This window comes from Furipterus horrens, unplaced genomic scaffold, assembly GCF_987537825.1.
Source record: "Furipterus horrens unplaced genomic scaffold, mFurHor1.1.pri manual_scaffold_6, whole genome shotgun sequence".
NCBI lineage: Eukaryota > Metazoa > Chordata > Mammalia > Chiroptera > Furipteridae > Furipterus > Furipterus horrens.
The window spans coordinates 183,547,364-183,568,730 of record NW_028327176.1 but is presented as its reverse complement, the minus strand read 5'-3'; the positions used below and the strand labels follow the sequence as shown (position 1 = coordinate 183,568,730).

General features: G+C 40.6%; 1 protein-coding gene across 1 annotated transcript in view; it reads left to right on the top strand.

Annotated features, from left to right (window-relative positions):
• Positions 1-21,367, top strand: part of SYNE1 (spectrin repeat containing nuclear envelope protein 1) — a 423,836-nt gene that overhangs the window by 284,678 nt on the left and 117,791 nt on the right. Inside the window, exons 95-100 of the mRNA XM_090279990.1 lie at positions 277-471; positions 2,023-2,196; positions 4,948-5,139; positions 13,129-13,260; positions 14,150-14,259; positions 18,385-18,541. Of these exons, the coding sequence (XP_090136116.1) occupies positions 277-471; positions 2,023-2,196; positions 4,948-5,139; positions 13,129-13,260; positions 14,150-14,259; positions 18,385-18,541 (960 nt within the window). The remainder of the gene's footprint in view (positions 1-276; positions 472-2,022; positions 2,197-4,947; positions 5,140-13,128; positions 13,261-14,149; positions 14,260-18,384; positions 18,542-21,367) is intronic.

The window sequence follows — 21,367 nt, the reverse complement described above, 5'->3', positions numbered from 1 at the left end:
GATTATAGATGAGCCTACTAGAAACTAGAAAGATTTATTAAATTATTCAAATTGATTTAAATTAGTGACAGGAACGCTTTTGAAATCAGAAATGTTCTGACATTTAGTCTGGTATTTTCGCTTTGAGACTTGGCTTAGTAGCCCCCTCTTTGTTGGTTAAATGACTAACTGTGAAATATATCCACTAATCTCAACTGATGTGAGACTCAGTCCATGACAGGATTTCTCAGTCCCCCCAAAATGCGTACATGAGTGTGACCCCAGCCTTCCCTGCAGGCCCTGATGGATGAGATTCTCATGCTCCAAGATGAAATCAGTGAGCTGCAGGCGTCTCTCGCAGGCGAGCTGGTGTCCCGGTCCCCAGAGCGTGACCCCGCGGAACAGCTGGCCTTACAGTCCACACTTACCGTCCTAGCCGAGCGAATGTCCACCATCAAGATGAAAGCATCGGGGAAACGACAGCTTTTGGAGGTAACAAGTAACTCTGAAGGCCCTCACGTCTGTCTCTTGGAGCTGTGTTAACAAGTGTCTGTGTCTGGGTAACTTAAGTGTCCTGTGGTTTTATTGTTCCTCACTCAATGGAAGCTGGGTTGGTGTCTCAGAGAGGGTCTTGTGAACAGAGCCCTGAGTCAGTGTGTTGCTGTGAATACATCTCTTCACCCCCCTAACCCTGCCTCGTTTCAGCAGAAAAATCAAGAATGTAGAAAGCGAATACTGGGGAGACATGGGCCTTGTGAAGAATCCTTGCAGAAGGCTTGCAGAATGGTTTGCTATGTTTAAGTAAGAGCACTTCACTAATGCTGTGAAGAATAAATCTTTAGTCACTGTTAGCCAATTTAAGCATGATGATTCATGACAATTTATTATTTTTCCTCTTGTAATTGCTGGCCCTAAACATATATAATATTAGACCGAGACTCTATAAAGACCTTTAGAGTGTCTGTCTCCTCATACCTCTGGGACATTATTAGTTCTCAATACACATCTTATTACATGAACTTACTATTTTATTTAGCTGCAGACTATACTATTATTAAATTAACCATGGTCCTATTGTTGGGTGTGTAGGCTCTTTCTAGTTTTACCTATTATAAGATTAGTCAGATCATATATTTGTATATTTCTTATTTGGAAGAAATTTAAAATCAATGAGTCTGCTCTATTTAAACTTTATTTTAAACTATTTTAAAATTTAATTTAAAATAATAATAAATTATTAATAAAATAATTTTTACAGTAAGGTATTTAGAGTACCTTTTCTTAAGAATTAACTTTTTAATTTATTAATATTGTCCCCAGTCACTCTATGAAACATTTGTGGAGTTTCAAAATAAAGTGATTTGTTTTGATTTTTTTAAATATGAATCTTTTGGGTGGAGGGGAACAAGGGGGAGAAAATTGGAACTGTTGTAACAATATAATCAATAAAAAACATTAAAAAATAAATAAATAAATATGAATCTTTTACCATCATTTAAAAAAAACAGAAGTCTAACCAAAACAAAATTAATTTCTGCTTTTAATCAAGAAACTAGTAATACTGGGCCACCTCTTCTTGTAGGGAATCAACTGCCTGCAACTGCATGATGCTGCCTTTTTAGGTGGACCAAGTGTTCTTCAGTTTGTCACAGTCCTCACCACTCCCTACAGTCTCCCCAGCCATTAAACCATGTACCTATTTCCATTTACCAACCATCTTATGCCATTGCTTTGTTCTAATCCTTGGTCAATTTTCATCATTCGCGTTATCTGCCTGATCCGCAGGTGTATTATTTAGGAATATTTAAACTCTAGGTGCACATTAGACTCATCAGAGAGGCCTTTTAAAAATATAAATCTTGAGACTCACGTCCAGAACCTCTGATTTATTTCTCTGGTATGTGGCTCAAGAATAGCTTTCTTTTTGCAGTTTCACAGTTCGTTGCGATGTGCGGCCAGGGCTGAGAACCATTGCTCTGTTGTTTTGAATCCTCCTGATTTTACCTCAGGGTGATCCGTATGACATTCTGCTTCATTCATTAGGAGAAGTTAAATGATCAGCTGGAGGAACAGAGACAGGAGCAGGCCCTGCAGAGGTACCGCTCTGAAGTCGACAAGCTGGACGACTGGCTCTTAAGCACGAAGGCCACTCTGGATGTTGCCCTGAGCGCCTCCCAGGAGCCCATGGACATGGAGGCCCAGCTGGTGGACTGCCAGGTACAGAAATCATCTCAAAGAAATATGTCGGCCCCACAAAGCACGTTTTTCGATGTGAAAAAGTAACGGTAAAAAGGCTTAATATGGACATATGATTTTTCACAACCTATATACTTTACATATTTAGAGAGTAGAAAAGCAATATCTTATAAAAGCGTAAATGAAAGTCACACTTGAACTTTGCCTTTTGAAAAATTTTACCAGTAGTTCCTAATCTTTAGAAAATCTTCAACTACCTAAAGGAAATTTTTAGAAAGACTATATGTGGAGCAAATAAGAAATACAAAGCCAATGAGGAGAATTCGTGTCAGTGAATAAGAGTGAGGCTATACACAGCAGGAGATGTTCCTAGGTGCTTTGTTGAAATTTTGGTTCTAATTCGGATACATTTTTTGGAAAACTTGGAAAAACTGTCAGTTATAGGCAGGTAGACTGAACACAGAAGGGTTGTCTGTTTGGAGCAGAGAATTTCCTTTCTGTGATGTGTGGTCTCTTGGAATTAACATAAGGGATAATGACAAAAAGGTTTTATTGTTATATTATTATTTTTCTTTGTTTTGAAAAATTTCAAACACATGTATAAGTGTAGAGAATATCTATAATTATCTCCATGTGCCAATCATTGAATTTCAAAGATTATGAACATATTATTCTTCATACATGGGTGATGCATGTCCTAAAAGCTCTTTCATTTAACCAACAAGGCTCTAGAAAATCCTACCTAATCTGCAGGGTTAAATATCAGTAAGCGTGATTTCATATATATCCCATTTAGGATCAGAGGAAATACACAAAAACCATTAATTAATGACCATTATCTTTTTTCTTAATGTGTAGTAATCCATTTTGGTCATTTCTTTTATGATTTGAGATTTATTGTAACATTGATCCTTACAGTTTGAATTTTTAAATTCCTTGGGCAAACTTATCCATGTGTATTCAAGGCATTATTATTCTCTGTGTCGATCCTAGACAGTAGAAAGCCACAGGCCAGTGTGTGTTTTATAGTCTTTAGATCATATTTTCTGAAGTTTCCTTCTGAAAAGAAACACCTATTTTTAGCATTTCCTTTTAGCACTTGAAACTACCACATGCGCTAGCATTTCAAAATATCTTATCAGTACTCCCACTTCTCCCCTTTGGATACCTCTATTTTTATCATTATACATAAGTCCATAATTTAAATAATGTATTTCAGGACTTTTACAAAGTACTAAGATGGTCTCTTGGCAATATTTTTAGAAGCTAGGAGCAAATGGAATCAAACAAATATAAAAACAGTTCTTTGGTCAACTCAAATCTAATATTTGAACCAGTTGTTTAATTATAACTGTGGCTATTACACAGAATTAGGGCCAAATTATGATGTTTGGGGCTCTAAGCATGTTGCTTCCATGGGTGCCTTCTTCTATAAAAAATACAAAAAATTATATTTGTGTTTTACAACTGCTTTGGTACAAAGACTAATATAATCCAAGGTAGATTCATCCTTTTCTTTTGATTTTATTTCTTATTTTTTAAAGATATTATTTATTTATTTCTAGAGAGAGGGGAGGGAGAAAGAGAGGGAGAGAAAGATTGATGTGAGAGAGAAACATCGATCAGTTACCTCTCCCACGCCCCCAACCGGGCATGTGCCCTGACCAGGAATTGAACTGGCAACCTTTCAGTTTGCAAGCCTGTGCTCAATCCACTGAGCTACACCGACCAAGGCTAATTTTTTTCTTCAGATTTTAAAGGAAATTACAATTACACTGTTTTCTTGGGCCCCCCCCCCCAAAGTATTATGGACCCTCAGCACTTTGCCATCTGTGCCTAATGAAAAAATCATTCTGGCACAGAATTATATTAATTTCTCAAAAATAATCCTCAGAGATAGCATCCTCTAAACCCCATTTCATTAAAAAATTCATTCTTTCATTTCGTTCTAGATTTTGGGTCAAACCTATATTCTTAAAAGCTCATGGCAGTAATTCTGATTTTGTACAAGGAAATAAAATATATTTTCTCATTAATAAATTACTTGGTTGAAAATTACTGGATAAATTAGAAAGTGCTTTTCAAAGAGTTTAGAGTTGAGGAATATAAAAATAGAACAATTTCTGTAGGAAATAAAATGTGTGCTATTAGTTTTGTTTAATTTTTTTTGTTCGTTTTGGTTTTGTTTTAAATCTTAACTTGGAAGAAGAGAGACTATTTTGCTGCTTCTCTGGAATTAGCCTCCATTTCAGAAGAAAACCTTCAGAAATATAAGGTTAAAAATACATCATGAAAGAAATAAACATAAGTTTAAAACTCAAGAAACAAGAATAGCAATCTGGAAAACAAAATTGACCCAAAGAAGCAATGTTTTAAAAGAGAATCTTTTTAAAGTTGTGAAGTGTTTACTATTAGGAGCCATAAGCATCACAGTCTAACAGTAAAATAATAACATAATTGTAATAATGGGATAGCGCTAAGACCTGGCCTTTTCTCCTCATCTGTTGATGATATCAAATGGGCTTGCCATGTGTTTTTCCAATATATTTTTTATTACATAACATTTAATCTTAAAAGAAAAATCAAGAAGCTGAAGACATTTAAAAAAGTTTTTATACTATTCTTGAAGGCTGTAGAAAGACTAAAAAAGAAAACATGAAAAGACATTCTTTTGATGCAAGACGAAAGGAAGTGTTGTGCTTCCCTGTGAGAAGCGGGCTTTGCAGAGGCGGGCGGGGCGTGTGAATGTCACCCTTATTTCTGTCCTCCTAGAACATGCTGAGGGAGATAGAGCAGAAGGTGGCGGCCTTGTCGGAGCTCTCAGCCCACAACGAAAACCTGCTGCTGGAGGGCAAGGCCCACACAAAGGACGAGGCGGAGCAGCTGGCCATGAAGCTGAGAACCCTCAAGGGGAGCCTCCTGGAACTACAGAGGGCCCTGCATGACAAGCAGCTGCACATCCAGGTGAGGGCCCCAGCGGCTGACAGCCAGGCGGGGCTGCCTGGGCAGGGGAAGGCGTGTTCGTGGCTGGCGTGCCACGCCCGCCCGTAGAAAGGACGAGGTGAGGAACGATTCGTACTTACGCACATGCCTGCTTTACACCAACTCTGGCATCCATTTTTAAATAGGTGTTGTAAGGCCTGTTTAAATTCATGGGCCTGCAGGTTGCAGTGTAGGAAAAGAATTAAAAATAAATACTGAAATCTGTCAAATACACAATTTAAAAAAGTATTTAAACGTAGTTCATAAATTAAGCTATCTATAACATGTTTACATTTTTTTTCTTTTATTTCTCCTACATGCTACTTTTTAGACAGATTTTTATTTTAGGACCCACGACTTAAGAGTGGTCACGTATTCCAGGTGAACTGAACCTTTTTACTATCATGTAGTGACCTTCACGTTCCATTAGAGTGATTTTGTTCTATATTACCACAGCTTTTGAGGGATATTATTTGCCTAGTATATCTTTTAACTTCCCTTTAGTTTCACCTTTTCTGTGTTCTATTGTTTTAGATTTGATTCTTTTAAAGAACATCTAGTTATATTTTGCTGGTTTGAAAGATTTTACCTATCATAAGATCTCTGACTTTTGAAAGATAGATTTAGTCCGGTTACATTTATTGTAATTACTGATATGTTTGAACTTTTATCACCTTACTTTTTGTAAGGTAACAGGGGGCCCACGGTGCAAAAGCTCTTTTTATTATTTTTCTCCTCTTTAACCTTTGTTTTAAGTGGTGGAGTGCTTTTCTTTGTTTTGTTTTGTTTTTTACCCTCTACTTTTTACCACACACCTCGAATAAATTCTAAGTTTCTACCTTAATCTCTCTCCGGATCAATGTAAGAACCTTTCACTCAAATTTTTCCCTCATGCAACTTTCATACTGTTATTGTTCAGTATTTTTATTTTGTTTTACAAATCTCTACAAATTAGATTTCACGAGTAGTATCCTGTACACAGATTAAGCCAATATTTATTGAGAATCTACTATGTGCCAGCTCGTATTCTATATGACAGAATGGGGCATCAAAGACAACTGTCTACCTGTTTCTATATATCAGTGTTTATATCTAAGTCTTTATATTCTGTCTTCAAAAGATTATGGTTTGGGGGGACAGATAATAAATGAAACGGAAAGATGTTATTACTACTAAGTTAGAAGATGATAAGACCTACAGGTGAAATACCCTAAGGCAGAGAGATAAGGAAAGGTGGAACAAGGCAGAATTGCAGTTAAACAGGGTGGCCAAAAAAGCCTCCCTCAGGTTGCAGGAGTGAACCACGTGGACTTGGAAAAGAGTTCCAGGCAAAGGGGAAAGCAGAAGCAAAGGCTCCCCTTTGTACTTGTGTTCACAGAAGCCAGTGTGACTGGCATGGAGTGGGCAAACAAAGGCGACCAGACAGGTAACGGGGGGCCCGGAGTGCAGAGGCCTCACTGTAGACATTCTGTGGATTTTGGCTTTTCCCGGGGGAAATGAGAAGCCACTTGGAGTATGTGGGAACCCAGAAATGACGAGATCAGATTTTAACCCCTGTAACGGGGCCAGGGCAGAAGCTGAGACACAGTGCGGAGGCATCGTCATAGAGGTAGAGATGATGAGAACTTCTCAGATTCTGGATAATTGAGAAGATGAAATCTATCTGAGGAAGAGGCTTGCAGGGACAAAGAGTAGTAAGGTCAGTAGTTTAATTCTGGACAGGTTCTGTGTGAGAAGCCTATTACATTTCAAGTACTGGCGGGAATTCAGAGCGAAGACCTAGACCGGAGTCATAAGCCTCTTGATCAGCGGTTCTCAACCTTTGGGTCGCGACCGCTTTGGGGGTCGAATGACCCTTTCACAGGGGTCACCTAAGACCATCGGAAAACACATATATAATTACATATTGTTTTTGTGATTAATCACTATGCTTTAATTATGTTCAATTTGTAACAATGAAAACACATCCTGCATATCAGATATTTACATTATGATTCATAACAGTAACAAAATTACAGTTATGAAGTAGCAACGAAAATAATTTTACGGTTTGGGGGTACCCACAACATGAGGAACTGTATTAAAGGGTCACGGCATTAGGAAGGTTGAGAACCACTGCTCTAGATGGTCCTTAAAGGCATGACGTTTGATGAGCTCACCAAGGGAGTAAGAAGAAATAAAGAAGGCCAAGGTCCTCAGACTAAGCCCTGGGACATCCCAGTGGTAAGAGTTTGGAAGATGTGGAGGAGCCCACAAAAACAAAGAGTGAAAAAGAGAAACCAGTGATGTAGAGCAGCAGTCCCCAACGTTTTTGGCACCAGGGACCAGTTTTGCGGAAGCACATTTTTTCATAGATGGGGTTGGGTCGGGGAAGAAGGACGTGCTCAGGCAGTAATGTGAGCAGAGCTTCAAGCCCTCGCCCGCCGCTCCCCTCCTGCTGTGCGGCAGTTTTGTAAGAGGCCCTGGGCCGGTGCTGGTCCGCGGCCAGGGGCTGGGGACCCTTGGTGTAGAGAAAGACTGGGAGTTTGGTTCCTGGAAACCACTTGAAAATATGTGAAGTAAGATGAGGATTGAGATGTGACCACTGGGTTTAGCAACATGCCGGGCGCCTGTGACCTCAACAACCTCTCTTGCAACCTCGGCAACTTTGGAGGAGGAGCAGAGGCAGAGGCACTTGAGATGACAGTGACCATGGGAGGAGAGGCACCGGCATGGCAAAGCGCAGGTAACTCAGGAGTTTCTCTATAAAGGAGAACAAGGCGTGGAGTGAGCTGTGCAAAGGGAGTCAAGGGAAATCTGTTTCATTTGAAGGTCAGAAGAAGAACACAAGCCAAAGTGCACACCAAGGCGGGAAGAAGCCCACACATGCACACACACATCAAAGAACAAGTGTGCCAGCGTGTCTTTCATCCCGTGGGGAAGAGCCGGGCCAGAAATCTGAGCAGAACTGGACTCCTGAGACTGGGCTTCAGGGTGACCACCAGGCCCCGGGCACTGTCACTTTTTCTGATCCCAACCCCAGCAGGTCCACCCTGTGCTGGGGAAACGGCCCCGTCAGCATAGCCTCAGACCCACGTCTGTCTTGTTCTGTCTTGTTCTGTCTTCCTGCTCCGGCTCTCTCTCTCCCTCTCTCCCTCTCCTTTCCCCTCTCCCTCTCTCTCACCTAGTGACTTGTTTCCATGGAGATGGACATCACGCAGCAGAGGCAACATTGCAAAGGGAGAGAGACTGTGAGAACAGTCATGTGTGGGAGGGAGAAGATGGGACCAAATGGGAGAGGGTGGTCCTAGAACTCCAGTGTCAGGAGTGCAGATGCCAGCGGGGGACGGGGCACAAGGACCGTGGTGCCAATCAATGCACGTGCGCTGTGATGGCTTCTATTTTCTCAGGGTAATGATTTTTTCAGACTAAACCACATGTTTTCAGTTCTTGGCTAATTGCATGATTATATGATCTGAAACATCAAACCTAATCAGTAGAAAAGTATTAGAAGCAATGGTTTTATTTTGGGGAGAGCTCTTACTTATAAAGGCCCAGTTGCGCCCTCCCGTTGGAGGCAGGAAGGAATTGGGGGGGAGAGAGGGGGACGGCCTGACTGACACACAGGCACGTACAGGGAGGGGTTAAAGGGCTGGGGCACACATCTCAAGGCCTCAGGGCCTGGGAAAGGGATTTAAAAAGTGAAGCAGGTTCAGGCAGAACCTTGGCAAGCTGGTCTCAAGTCAGAGAAGCAGCTGCTACCTCCAGCTGTTGTTATTCGGGAATGTGTAGTTGTGTAGTCAGCATCGCTAGATCGTCCAGCGGAAAGCCATTTACATTTATATCTAAAATCTTCCAATTCTAAAACACTTAATTCTAAAATTTAAAAACAGTCTGTGTGCCAAATTAAGCATATCCAGAAGCCAGACCTGCTTCTCGGGCCATCACGTGGGGCCTGCTGTGCGCTGGGGTTCCCCAGTGACCCGGGGCAGGATTCCTGAACTTCCCTTCCTTACAGGTCAGTTTTCTCTTCTGTGACATGGGGATAATACTTGTATTGAACTTTTAAAAATCCTGAGAACTTTAATGCAAGTAACGATTGCAGTAAGTGCTCAAATCACAGTGAGTGTAATAATGCCTAAGAGCAGCTAACAGTCTGCAGACCACATTCTTTGTGAGGCAAGGGCTCCTAGGGTGCTTGCAGGCTGCACTTGAGACAGACTTGAGTCTAGCCGGGGCTGGGCTGGGTGTGCTGACACCCACCTGCGCTGCTCACACCTGGCAGGTGCCGCCTGAAGCCAAGGAGATCCTTCAGATTGAGTCAAGTCCTGATTCTGCCGGCAAGTCTAAGCTTTCCTGAGGATATTGTTGTATAAACTGTAACCACGGGGAAAGGCGGTCATGTTTGACCGCGTTGAAATTAGTCGTTTTTCATTTCAAAAAAAGTTATACATTTCACTGTCTTTCCCCTAATGAGTCTCCAGCATGTAAAATTTTGATTTAAAAAATAACAATAATTCTACCTTTTTGAAGAGGTTAGTTTTCCAAGGGTAGGACTAAGAGTGCTGTGTATGTTATTGCCGTGAAAGGGATCCCTTCCCTTCGTGCAGAAAATGCAGTGTTGGTCTGAAATTAACTCATGGTTGTTGGGGGGGAATCTTCCATTGAATGCAGACGTTAGTGAGGTTGTGCCCTTCAGCTGCAGGAGATGGGAGGCGGGAGGGCTGGGAATGCTTCCTAACTTGAGTGGGGCCGTAAGCACATCCTTTCTCACAGCGGCTGGTCTCTAAGGTGATCGTATCTGATCAGGCATTCTCCTAAACTAGCTGGACTTCTGTTCACCTCCATGCATAACCAACCCCTTTAGCTCCCCCTCTCCCGTAGGTTCCTTCTCTGTGAAGAGACAGACCTACTGGCGTGTAATAATTTCTCTCAAATTACAAGTTACCTTTTCTTTGCAAGAAGTTCAGGTCATTTCACACATTATTGTCCATCCAGGGAGCAGACAGCCCTATAGATATATAATGAAATGCTTTATAAAGGAATGTTTTATTTAATGTTTAGCATTCTTCAGTCCTCATTAATCTCCAAGGAATGTCCCTGGCAAAAGAGGTCACTGTTCTAGTATTTCTAAAATAAACAGCTTAGGTAGCTCCACCCAAGGAGGATTCTGGGGACAGAAGTCACTTTACTTCTGAACCTTCGTTAGGAGAGAAAGCTGTTACCAAACCTCAGAGAAAGTAATTATCATTATTTTATATTTTATTCCTCCTGTTAGTGTCTTCTCATCCCAAAGGGAAAGGGAGTGAAATGTGAGCTGGATTCTTAATTTTTTTTTTTTTGCTTTTTGTGGTCTAAGTGTTATGATTCAAAATGACTAAATCAGACAGAGAAAAATTCACTAACTGAAAAACCAACCTAACCACCTAGAAAATACATACTAGACATTTGCTTCTGACATTGCCTAATCCCTTTTCTCTAAAGCTGTGAATTCAGTGAGCCAATGATGACTTGCCTTTCGAGACTACAAGCTTTTCTCTGAATCTGAACGTGCCTATGTGCCTGTAAAGTGGTCAAGCTGTCCTGAAGGCCTGACATGGCGATTGTCCTTTTCCTAAGCACAAATTCGGTGTGAGAAATTTGAAATAAAGGTTCTCAATCAGACAGTAGTTAGCTGTGTAGAAGGGTGAGTTGGTGAACTGAGAAGTTACCCCACGGGTCTGCAGCTCCGAAAACAAACTTTTTCAAGAGCAAAGCAGAGAGTGAGTGACTGGGTCCCACACAAGAGAGTCAGCAGGTCATGGCCATGAATGACTGCCGTTGCATTAGCCAGAGCAGCTCTGATTGGTGACAGCTTTCAACCTCATACACTGACTTCTTTGGGATCATTCTCTACAGGTCCTTGTTGACCTGTAGGACCGTCCTTGCCAGAAGGTCCAGGGTCTCTCAGAGATTATTCTGGGTAGGTGGTACATTCTTAGATGAAGAGAATCTGTTTCATGTAGAAACTTATGGGCATCATTACTGGAAGAGCATACCCACCCCACACCTTCTACCTTCAGGAAAATCACTGTTTTTCTGTGAGGGGCTTTCCTGGAGGAGTGGGGAATATTCTGAACTGGATGTCACTAATCGCCGATTATGAAGGTCTTGAGAAATACAAATAGCATATTTTAGACCAGTGGCACCCACATTGTTCCATCTACACTGTGTTCTCTTGCTGGGAAGCTGGATTATCTTAAAGGGAAGAATGTCCCTGTGAGTTAAGGTGGCTCAGAATCTGGGAGAGGATTATGTATAACATTCACCATTTTCTTCAGTTCATTTTGCTTCAAGCACTGATGCCAACCTTGAAAAGTTTATTATCTCAACATTATCTCAGATGCTTTACAATTTGATTCTGGGATTTTAATGAATAGAAGGATAAGCAGATCCCACCTATTTTCCTGTAATAGTGTCTATATAAGAAACATCCAAACCTTCAGAGAGTTTTCCTAAGAGTTTATTTGAACCATATGTCAGGGAGCAAGATCTCAGATGCTCTGGAGAATAACCTATTGGCAGTTTCTCTTATGCCTTTGAAATTAAGGAGCAAATGTAAGAAAGATTAGAAGGAGGTGGGAAAACACAAGGGGATTGGGTTACAGGCTAGTTACCAAGATTATGTGCTCTCTGAAGGGTGGTGTGGGTTATTTCAAAGGTGTGTTATCCTAAATGCTCAGAAACAATGGCAGAGGCTTTGCTTAAGTTAGAGATACGCCTGGGGCATGACTTCCCACCCTGAATGGCCCATTTAGGAATTTTTGATCAGAACACCCTGTGAGGTTACTTTCCATAGAACCTTTTTTTTAAAATTTCCATTTACAATAGTTAGTGTAAACTTCTGAAAATAAGAGGAATATCTGGATGAGCTGGATGAGCTGGAGAGGCTGGGTCGCATCCTGTAATCAGATTTGGCAGAGAAGCAAAGGACAGGAGCGGCAGCTCCAGACCTAGACAGCAGGACCACTGCTTCATCAGAATAACCTGCCAAATGTGCCTCGTCTCTGTCCCCTACCCCCTTCCCCTTTCTCTCCACCCTTCCCCCTCCCCCAATGCTCCAGCTACGCACTTGGTCCTTCCCTGCTACTGCTGTGAGTCCAGCTTGCTTTCTCCCCAGGTCTTCGCTCCAGCTGTTGCTACCAAGGCCTGGTGCGCCCTCTGCCTGGGTCTTTGACATTATTCAGTGCTCAGTGCCATCGTCCCCTCTGACCATGCCTTCTCTGAGCGGCCCCAGAAACCCTTCCCCTTCACTTACCTGGTTTGTTTATTGTCTGTCTCCCCAGCAGGGCTCCTGTCCGGCTCCTTCTCTGCCAGTTAGCCCCAGTACCTAGAACAGTAACTGACACACTGTGGGTACTTCATAAATACTTAGTGAATAAACTATATTCAAACTGTGTACTTTATCCTTTGACATACACACCTATGTGAGTAGAAACTCTCTCTCCCAGAACTAATTCCATCTGATATGCAGTATTCCAGGGCCTTTCAAATTCCATCCAAATAATCAAGCAGAAACGATAAATCCTTGACAGATAATAATTACCTTTGTTTTTTTCCCTTTATCGAAGCCAGCAGGGGCAGCAGATGGCAGTGGAGTCTGGTCCTGGTGGTGTTAGTAGAGAAATCGAGATCTAGAGTTACCATGTTCTCGTGGAAAGCATTCTAGAATAATATTTGGCAACCACCTCAGTCAGCTGAAAGGCCCAGCCTCTAAATAGGCAGTTTCCCCTCAAATATGTCTGAGTATAATCATCCATTTATTATTCTCCCTCCTGTAAATGCCATAAATTCTATGGGTTTTGTGTTACCATTTTTAAAAAAACACGGTTTCACATCCAAATGGAACCACTTTGATATTAAACCAACCACACTAAAATAGTCGTAACTTTGCTTTGGTTGGGGTATTCCTGTGGGTCATGTGACTCTTGATTTCTTCCTCGTGAAAAGCAGGGAACAACACCAGAGAAGGAGGAGAGCCACGGGGACCTAACTGCCACCCAGAGGCCCGGAGTCCAGGAATGGCTGGCCCAGGCTCGCTCCACGTGGGCCCACCAGCGACAGAGCAGTCTCCAGCAACAAAAAGTAAAGCACTTCCTACCTTTTTCCGGCCTGCAGGTCTGCCAAGCAAACCCTTGAGGGAAATGTCACTTGTGTACTAAATACAGATGTGCCTTTGTTGTCTTTGCAGACAGATGTGGCTAAGTGTCTCAGCATACTTATTTGTGACCACTGGAATGCCTGATCGTTTGAGAGTCTATTATTCTTTAAGAAAAGCTTTACAAACAGTGTAACAATGAAAATCCACCTTATCAAGAGTACCTACTCTATTTTCAGACTTGCCCCAATTTTAGACTATTTTATGTAAGGAAAACCTCAGGAAGGCCTCTGAGAATTGCTGAAAGTCTGAGTTCCATGTTCTTTAAAGAAATTCAATTTATTTTTACTCCCAAGTAGGTACCATCACAAAATAAGATTGCAAATTATTGCCTCGTGGAAAAAAAAAAGAGATAGAGAGAGAGCTTTGATGAATGAGTTCTCACTGATAGCTTAACTTTATGTGTGGGGAATATTAAAATTTTTATTTTTTCGAAAAGCAAAGACATTTATCGTAAGATATGAAAAAGCTCTCAAGGATCTGTATCCTCTGCAAGGCCATATTACATGTGAAAAATGAAAATGCATTTTTTACCACTTGAGGGCGCCATTGCCCAGCAAAATTTATGTTTCCCATGGACTTCTCCCCCCCCCCCCCCCCCAAGATTTTTCAGGTATCTTTTATCAAAGCCACAAAGGCTGTAGAATACTTTGGAAAGATGCTTGAGCCTTTACCTGAAGCACACTTTGTATGCAGAATGCAAACGGGAAACTTAATAGAAGCGTCCTCTGAGGACTTTATAGACACAGAGCCATGATTATCGGTGATGCTCACGAAATAACAAAGACGCGTCTGTTTGTTGTCTTCCTTGAGCAGGAGCTGGAGCAGGAATTAGCAGAGCAGAAGAGCCTCCTCCGGTCAGTGGCCAGCCGTGGAGAGGAGATTCTGACCCAACACTCGGCTGCAGGGGCCTCTGGCGGGGCTGGGTACGTTTAGACACATTCCTCCTCCTCTTCTGGGCCCTGTTTTCCTGACATCTAAAGAGACGTGAACATCTCGATCAAACTTTTGTTTTAAACAAAAAATTAATCATTTTGTTTTCTCTTTATGATATTATCACTCACTTGCATTTTGAATATTTTGTTGTGCAGCATGAGTACAGCCAGCGATGGTGTTGGCTGACTTACTTGCCTGCTTTCCAGTTTGCTCACCATATCTGTCCAGAGAAGATACTTATGAGTTTATTGTTTAAAAATCCAATAACGAATACATTATGAAAATATATCTGTGATGTTTCTATCTGAATATCTAACTGCAAAGTATATTCCCTATAAGAACTTATCTTCCCTCAACATCATTCTGAAAATTAAATGTATGTGCCTACTGAATATCTTGATTTTTCTTGAAGACCTGTTTTTATCATATCTACATGCAAAGTCATTGAGCTTTGAGTCCTGTGGTAGAGTGGAGACTGACAGTCTTCCCTGCAGAAGAGTAAAGGGTTAAAAGAAATATTAAGAAAGTTGGACATTTTTCAAGTTGAGTATTTGGGTTTAAAGGTTGGAAGGAAGAGGAGGAAGGAATCCCCGTATTTCGAGTCAGGTCTGGGTTTTATTCTCGTTCAGCAGCCGTCACAATGAAAAAGTAGCTCAGCTCTGCACCCCGGTTTGCTCATCTGTGGAATCAGAAAAATAAGGGGCTGCCTTCACCCCAGAAGGGCCGTGAAAGTTGTGCATGTCAGCTAAAAGGACGTATAGGAAACCATTTTCTAACATCCAAAGCACTGAAAAGAAGTTTTAGTAAAACCTGTGTTCACGTATTGCTAAGGGCTGTGACAGTACTATAGGGTCCTCTGGCCACCACAATACAATAAGGAGCTTTAGCTACCTTGACTTCAATTTTCTCATTTCCGAACATGTATTTGGAGGAAATAACCTAAAGGAGGAAATACATATGATGAAGATAATTTTTGAAATATTATTTATAATCAAATTTTAAAAAGGCAGAAATTCCCACTAGAATAGAAAAGCTTAAGAAAAGTTTTATGCACATATAAACGTAAAAAAGTTATAACTACCAGAAAATATGTGATAGTAAAATGGGATATAAGTTGAATGTCTAGTAGATGTGTAGGTAAGGGCCCTACCAGTATGTAGATTATCAAAACTAACTGGGGAGGGATGATTTAAAAACTTTTTCTTTTCGTTCTTTTTTTTTTTCCAATTTAATTAGTGCTGACATAATGTTGACATATAGCATCAGTGTTGATCATGTGCATATATATGTATATGATCATGTGCATATATATGTATATAACTATATGCATAGGGCAAAAGAAGGTTTACAGTTGTTCATCTGGAAAATAATGCAGTAATTAATAAATAATAAGAGAATAAACTATGTTGCACATACAGCTATAAATCCACTTGTATTTAAGAATTTCAAGGGCAAAATAATAGAAACAAAAATAAAATGCAATTACAGTAGACATGACAAAATGTACAGAAAATAAGAAAATTTTTAAAAAAGAAAAACAAAGCAAAGAAACAAAAATATAATACAGTTAATAAATATCAATTAAAAATAGGAATGACTAATCTTATGGCATCTGTAGTCAGAATTACTTTAAAATAACCCTATAGCTAAAAATGGTGTTAAAATATAAAAGGGTTTTAAAATACCCTACTGGGCATCATGCTTAAAAATGCCGAGAAGGCCATAAATATGTGTGTCTGTACAAATACAAAATGAAAAACACTGTTTCTTCCAACACTGACTCTTAGGTCAAAACTTGCTTTCGCTTTGCATTTTATATTCTTTTTCCAATTCTTCTAAGATGTTTATTCATCTCCCACGGTTTTATGAATATTTTTGCCAAACTATTTTTACCGAGCGGTTACGCACACATCGCCTCCTCGCTATACAGGCAGTCACAGAAAGAACAGTGGGGACCGTGCCATGATTTTTTGTTTGTTTCCTTGGCCTTTCGCTTTGGAAGGGCAAGCAACTATAAATCGCTCTTCCAAATATAAAAAAGTATTTTAAAGAGAAAGTAGCTGTGCAGTGCTGACTTTCTATACAAGATTCACTTTCAAGACTGCTTATAAATTACTTAATTTTTATATAAATGTTTTAGAAAAGTCACCTTTAAATCTCGTTGATTATAGTTCAGCTATGCTTTTTAAGCCATTGGGCATATATACCACATTGCTAGGTTAAAAGAAAAGCTTTATATTCGTTCTTTCACTTATGAGCTGATTTTCTAAGACTATCAGTTGTGAACTGGTTTATGTGAGGAAACCCCCGTGGGAGGAGCATGACTTGCTTCATGGGTTCCAATGTGATACATAAAGAATAAGTACTATGCCATGTGTGCCATGTATACAGTAGTTGGTGGGAGGGTTCCTTCCATGATTGCGAAGGAAATTCAACTGGAAATTAATTGATACAAATACCAAAGAGAAAGAAGAATATTTTCCATGAGAAATAAAAGGCTATGTTCTAATGTAAAACTGATTTGCTGATGATATTTTATATGTGTCAGTGATTTAATATAAGAACATAGATATTAAATATCTCCTGGTTTTAAACTAAATTATTATGCCAGCATACATAAATTAAAAAGTGGTAAACTACAGTCCACCATCACAAAAGATAACATAATAAAAAATTTAATTTCATACTCCCTTTAAAACTCATTTGTTATTTAAGAAGATTTACTAAAAATACACAGAAAAGTTCAGAGACTAATATAACAACAAACTTGGAAGAAGTCAATCTTATTTTGACATTTTTCACTCAATATTACTTTTTTAGATCAACCCATGTTGATACACATAGATCAAGTTCGTTCACTTTAATTGCTTAACAGTTTTTTATTCTGGGAACATAATTTATTCACCCATTTTCTAATTGATGGGCATTTGCATTGTTGTCTTTTCTTTCTTTGTTGTTACTGGTATTGTTGAACTTAAACTTTATTAATGTTTCTAACTGAACAGGTGGAATAGATTCTGTAAGTTATATGCTAGAAATAGAATTCCTCTCTCATAGGCTTATAAATATTTTTAAGGCTTAACTCCCTCAAGCTTACCTAAAGAAACTGTTTCGTCAATTACTACTCTGAGAAGAATTGGCTTTGGGATCGTGTTGAGTACCATCCTGCCAATGAACTTGTCATTTTTTTCCACTTGAGCAAAAAGTTTTTGTCAGAATAATAACTAGTGTCTACATGCCTTTTAGCCTCCTTTCAGATGTTATGGTTTTAGTGAGGACTTCAAAACACCAGATAAATTAGGATCGATTGAAACTTGCGTCCCCAAATTCTTACCATTGCCATTGTCATTATCATTGGGCCCCATTTATTGAGTGACTGTTCTTTGCCAGATAAGATTATGGGCATTATGCGTTCTCTTACTTTATTTCCCATAATTCTGCATGATAGATGATATCTTTATTTTAAAGATAAAACTGTGACTCAGAGAAGTGAAACAAATTACTCAAAGTTGCAAATCTAATATGCTAGAGCAGAGGTTTACTTATTTATTTTTAGTCCTTTTTTTTATTACAGTTGACATTCAATATTATATTATTTTCAGGCGTACAGCGTAAGAAGCAGGGATTTAAGCACTCATCTCTGTGTCACCCTAAAAGCCACAGTGATTCTCAGATGCGCTCTGTGCTCATCTTTAAGGATGAGATGCAGGTGCCTTCCTGCCATGTCCTGAAACCTGGTCTTTGGACTTGGTAAAAACTCTCAAAGACTAAGTCACATTTTTATGGTTTTGAAATAATAATGTGGTCTGTTTGTCAAAGGATACAATTCCACATACCTTCTGATCCCAGAAGATACAATTATTTTTATCTTTGATACTGAGCTATTTTCCATGTATTTTTAAATTACTGTTGTGATCATGGTTCCATTATAATATATTTGTTTTATGGTTAGTCTCAAATTTTTTATTTGAATTTATTTATTTAAAGGGTCATCGAATGACTAAAATAATTTAGTTCTCATTTGAGAGGCCACGTCTAGGACACACAGTATCTTATCTAAAACTGATCACCTTTGTGCACGCCCTGGAAACTTAGATTGTTTCTTCTTCTAATAGTGAAAAACCTGATGTGTCATCCCCGGAGTTGGGGATGGAAGGGGACAAGTCACCTGCTGAAGACCAGATGAGGATGAAATGGGAAAGTCTACATCAAGAATTTAGTACCAAGCAGAAGCTCCTCCAGGATGCTTTGGAACAGGAACAAGAGCAAGTGGTATCAGACGTTTCACTTTTATATATTAACTATTATAACTTTTATATATTAACTATTATACAGCTTTGCCACGACAATGGAACTGTGCGATCATCTATATTTTCATTATCGATCCCAAAAGAAGATGTAAAACAAATTATTCTTTCTCCCTTTTCTTTAATTGTTTCTCCTAATAATTATGTATGTATATGTGAAATTTTGATTTCTAGATACTAGTTCCCTCTGAGATAATTAATATCTGCTTACTCTTTAGCGTACACCGTTGAATTTTAACTGTTCCTTCTTGTTTTCACCACTTTGAAAATTATGGGTGTAAACCAAGGATATATACATCTAGAACAAAAGAAATTCCAAAAATCTGGACCTCATTTGGGAAGTCATCTTATTTTTCATTGCTATTTCTAGTATTTAATAGTTGCACAAAATCTTGATGAGACACTCCTGGGACCTGGGTGCTTCTAAAAGGAAGGGGAAGCCAGTGGTCAGCTAGAATTGTTCCTATAACCCAAATTCAGGCTGGTTTGCAAGATGGGTAGGTGCTGTGTGATGCTGGACTTAATTCTACCTAAACAAGCCAAATTCAGTGGAACTAAATATAGCAACAGAAGGTTCCTGGTAAATAGCTGTTAGTTCTCTCTGAGCCCAAGACACAGTCAGAGGAACTGACACCTCGGAGAGCTGGCGAGTGAGGCTCAAGCCGGGGCAAGCTTGCGATGCCGACCACAGCTGTGTCCTGGCAGGTTTTGAAGGTGGAAAGCGGTCCTGGGTCCTGGGCTAGTAGTGCTCCTCTGGGTCCTTCCGTAACCATGGTGTCAACAGAATAAATTCTAGGCCTTGACCTTGGATCGTAGGAAGCTGCTGTTCTCGTTGCTCTGGCCAAGACTCGCTTAGACGCTGGGAGAGGCTGATCCCCAAAGTGAGAAGTGTCAGGTCAGTCATAAGGGAGGCGCCACTGCGGAGGCAGGGAAAGGCAGGAGCTGACCGAACGGGCACCAAAGAGCAGATGCAATTTGCCAGGGTTCCCTGAAAGCAGGTGCTCTCAAGGTCTGGAGGTTACCCTATCTGTTGGGAACCATGCCTGGGTCTCTCCAGAGCATTCATTTCTGTCTCAGTTTACAAATGCACTCTTTCTCACTGCCCTTCTCTGGCCACAAATCCTTTTTCCCCCCACACTGTCCATAGGAATGGTCTCAGCTATGGCCTTGAGGATGTAAAACCCTCCATTCCCAGAGGCAGTTGTCCCAGAATCATACTCTGTGCCTTATACCTTTTGTACGGACCTCCCCCCTGGGTTTGAATTCTTCCTTCCTCATACCCCTATTCAAACAGTCCTCAGATTCATAGCCTGAATTCTTGATTTCTGATACAGATCTTAGGGACCTGCCTGCTGGCTCATCATCATGTTGTAACAGTTCCCCATTCCAGTCCCTGGCTGCTGTGGCTCAGTGGATTGAGTGTCACCCTGCGAACCAAGTATCGCTGATTCGATTCCCAGTCAGGGCACATGACTAGGTTGCACGTCAGGTCCCCAGTTGGGGGCACCACACAATGATGTTTCTCTCCCTCTCTTTCTCCTTTCCCCTCTGTCTAAAAATAAATAAACAAACAAAAAAATTAATTAATTAAAAAAGTTTAAAAAAAAATTAAACAGTTCCCCATTCCTTTGACTGTAAGGGACATTCACAGCCCTAAATCAGGGACTGCAGTCTTTCTGACTATCCTAAGTCAGGTAAACCCAGGCTACTTCTAGTAACATCTTATGCTATTCACTCATTCAGTGCCCAAGCCTTCGATTCCACCTACAGTCCGTTCACCTTTAAGCACCTGCGTGATTCCTCCATGACTGCTGCTCTCCTGGACCCCTTACCTGTTCTTGGCCTGGAGAGCTACTCTTTCCTGCGGTCGGCCATTGCCACGCCTGTGCCCCGGCATCCTCCCTGGGACCTTCCTGGGAAACCCTGTTCTGCTGTCACCGACACCCGCACATGACACCTGGACTGTTACAGTTCAGGGGCACGTTCATATCTCTCTTCCCTGGGGAATGAGAAACGGAAGCACTGAATGTCGTTTTAGGACGTTTTTGCAGTTGAGCGCTTCCTTTCAGGAATCACTGGCCGCCTGCCCAAAGTGCATCCTAAGCGTCGGTGGGAAGAGATGAGAGGAGGGAGGGAAGGAGCAGTTGGGCTGTGAGAGTTTCCAGGAGGGAAGAGAGTGATCGTTCAGTGAACATATCCGTGTTCCAGGCGCTAACGTTTCTAACAGTGCTGTGAGGAGGTTGTCATTATCTCTATTTTGTTCGTCTGCAAACTAAGACTTGAAGAGATTAGACAATTTCTCAGGGTCCTGTGACTAAGAAGAGGCAGAGCTGGGGGTGGGCACAGGTCTCTCCAATTCCCAGTCCCTCCTTCTTCATACCAGCACACAGGAGTCCCTCTGTCTATCACAGTTCTCTTATCACGGCCTCGCTGTATTGTGGGATTTTTAAAAATATTATATTTAATTATCGCGGATTTTTCACTATATTGTGGGGTTTTGCCGTACTGTATATGTATGTTGCTAAAGTTACGTAGGTTTAAGGGTGTAGAATATGTTTAAGAACATAAGTAGTGTTTATAAAAGTGTGGAAAAGGTTAATAAGGGAGTGGAAACAGTTTGTAAGTGTGTGGGAAGGGTTTATAAAGCCTTAAAATACATATAAATACTAAAATAAATGTAAGGTTCCTACTTTGCGGATTCTCACCTATCGCGGGGGAGGGGGGGGTCTAGAACGTAATACCCGCGATAAGGGAGGGATCACTGTTCTGACAGTTTGGTACACGGGATATG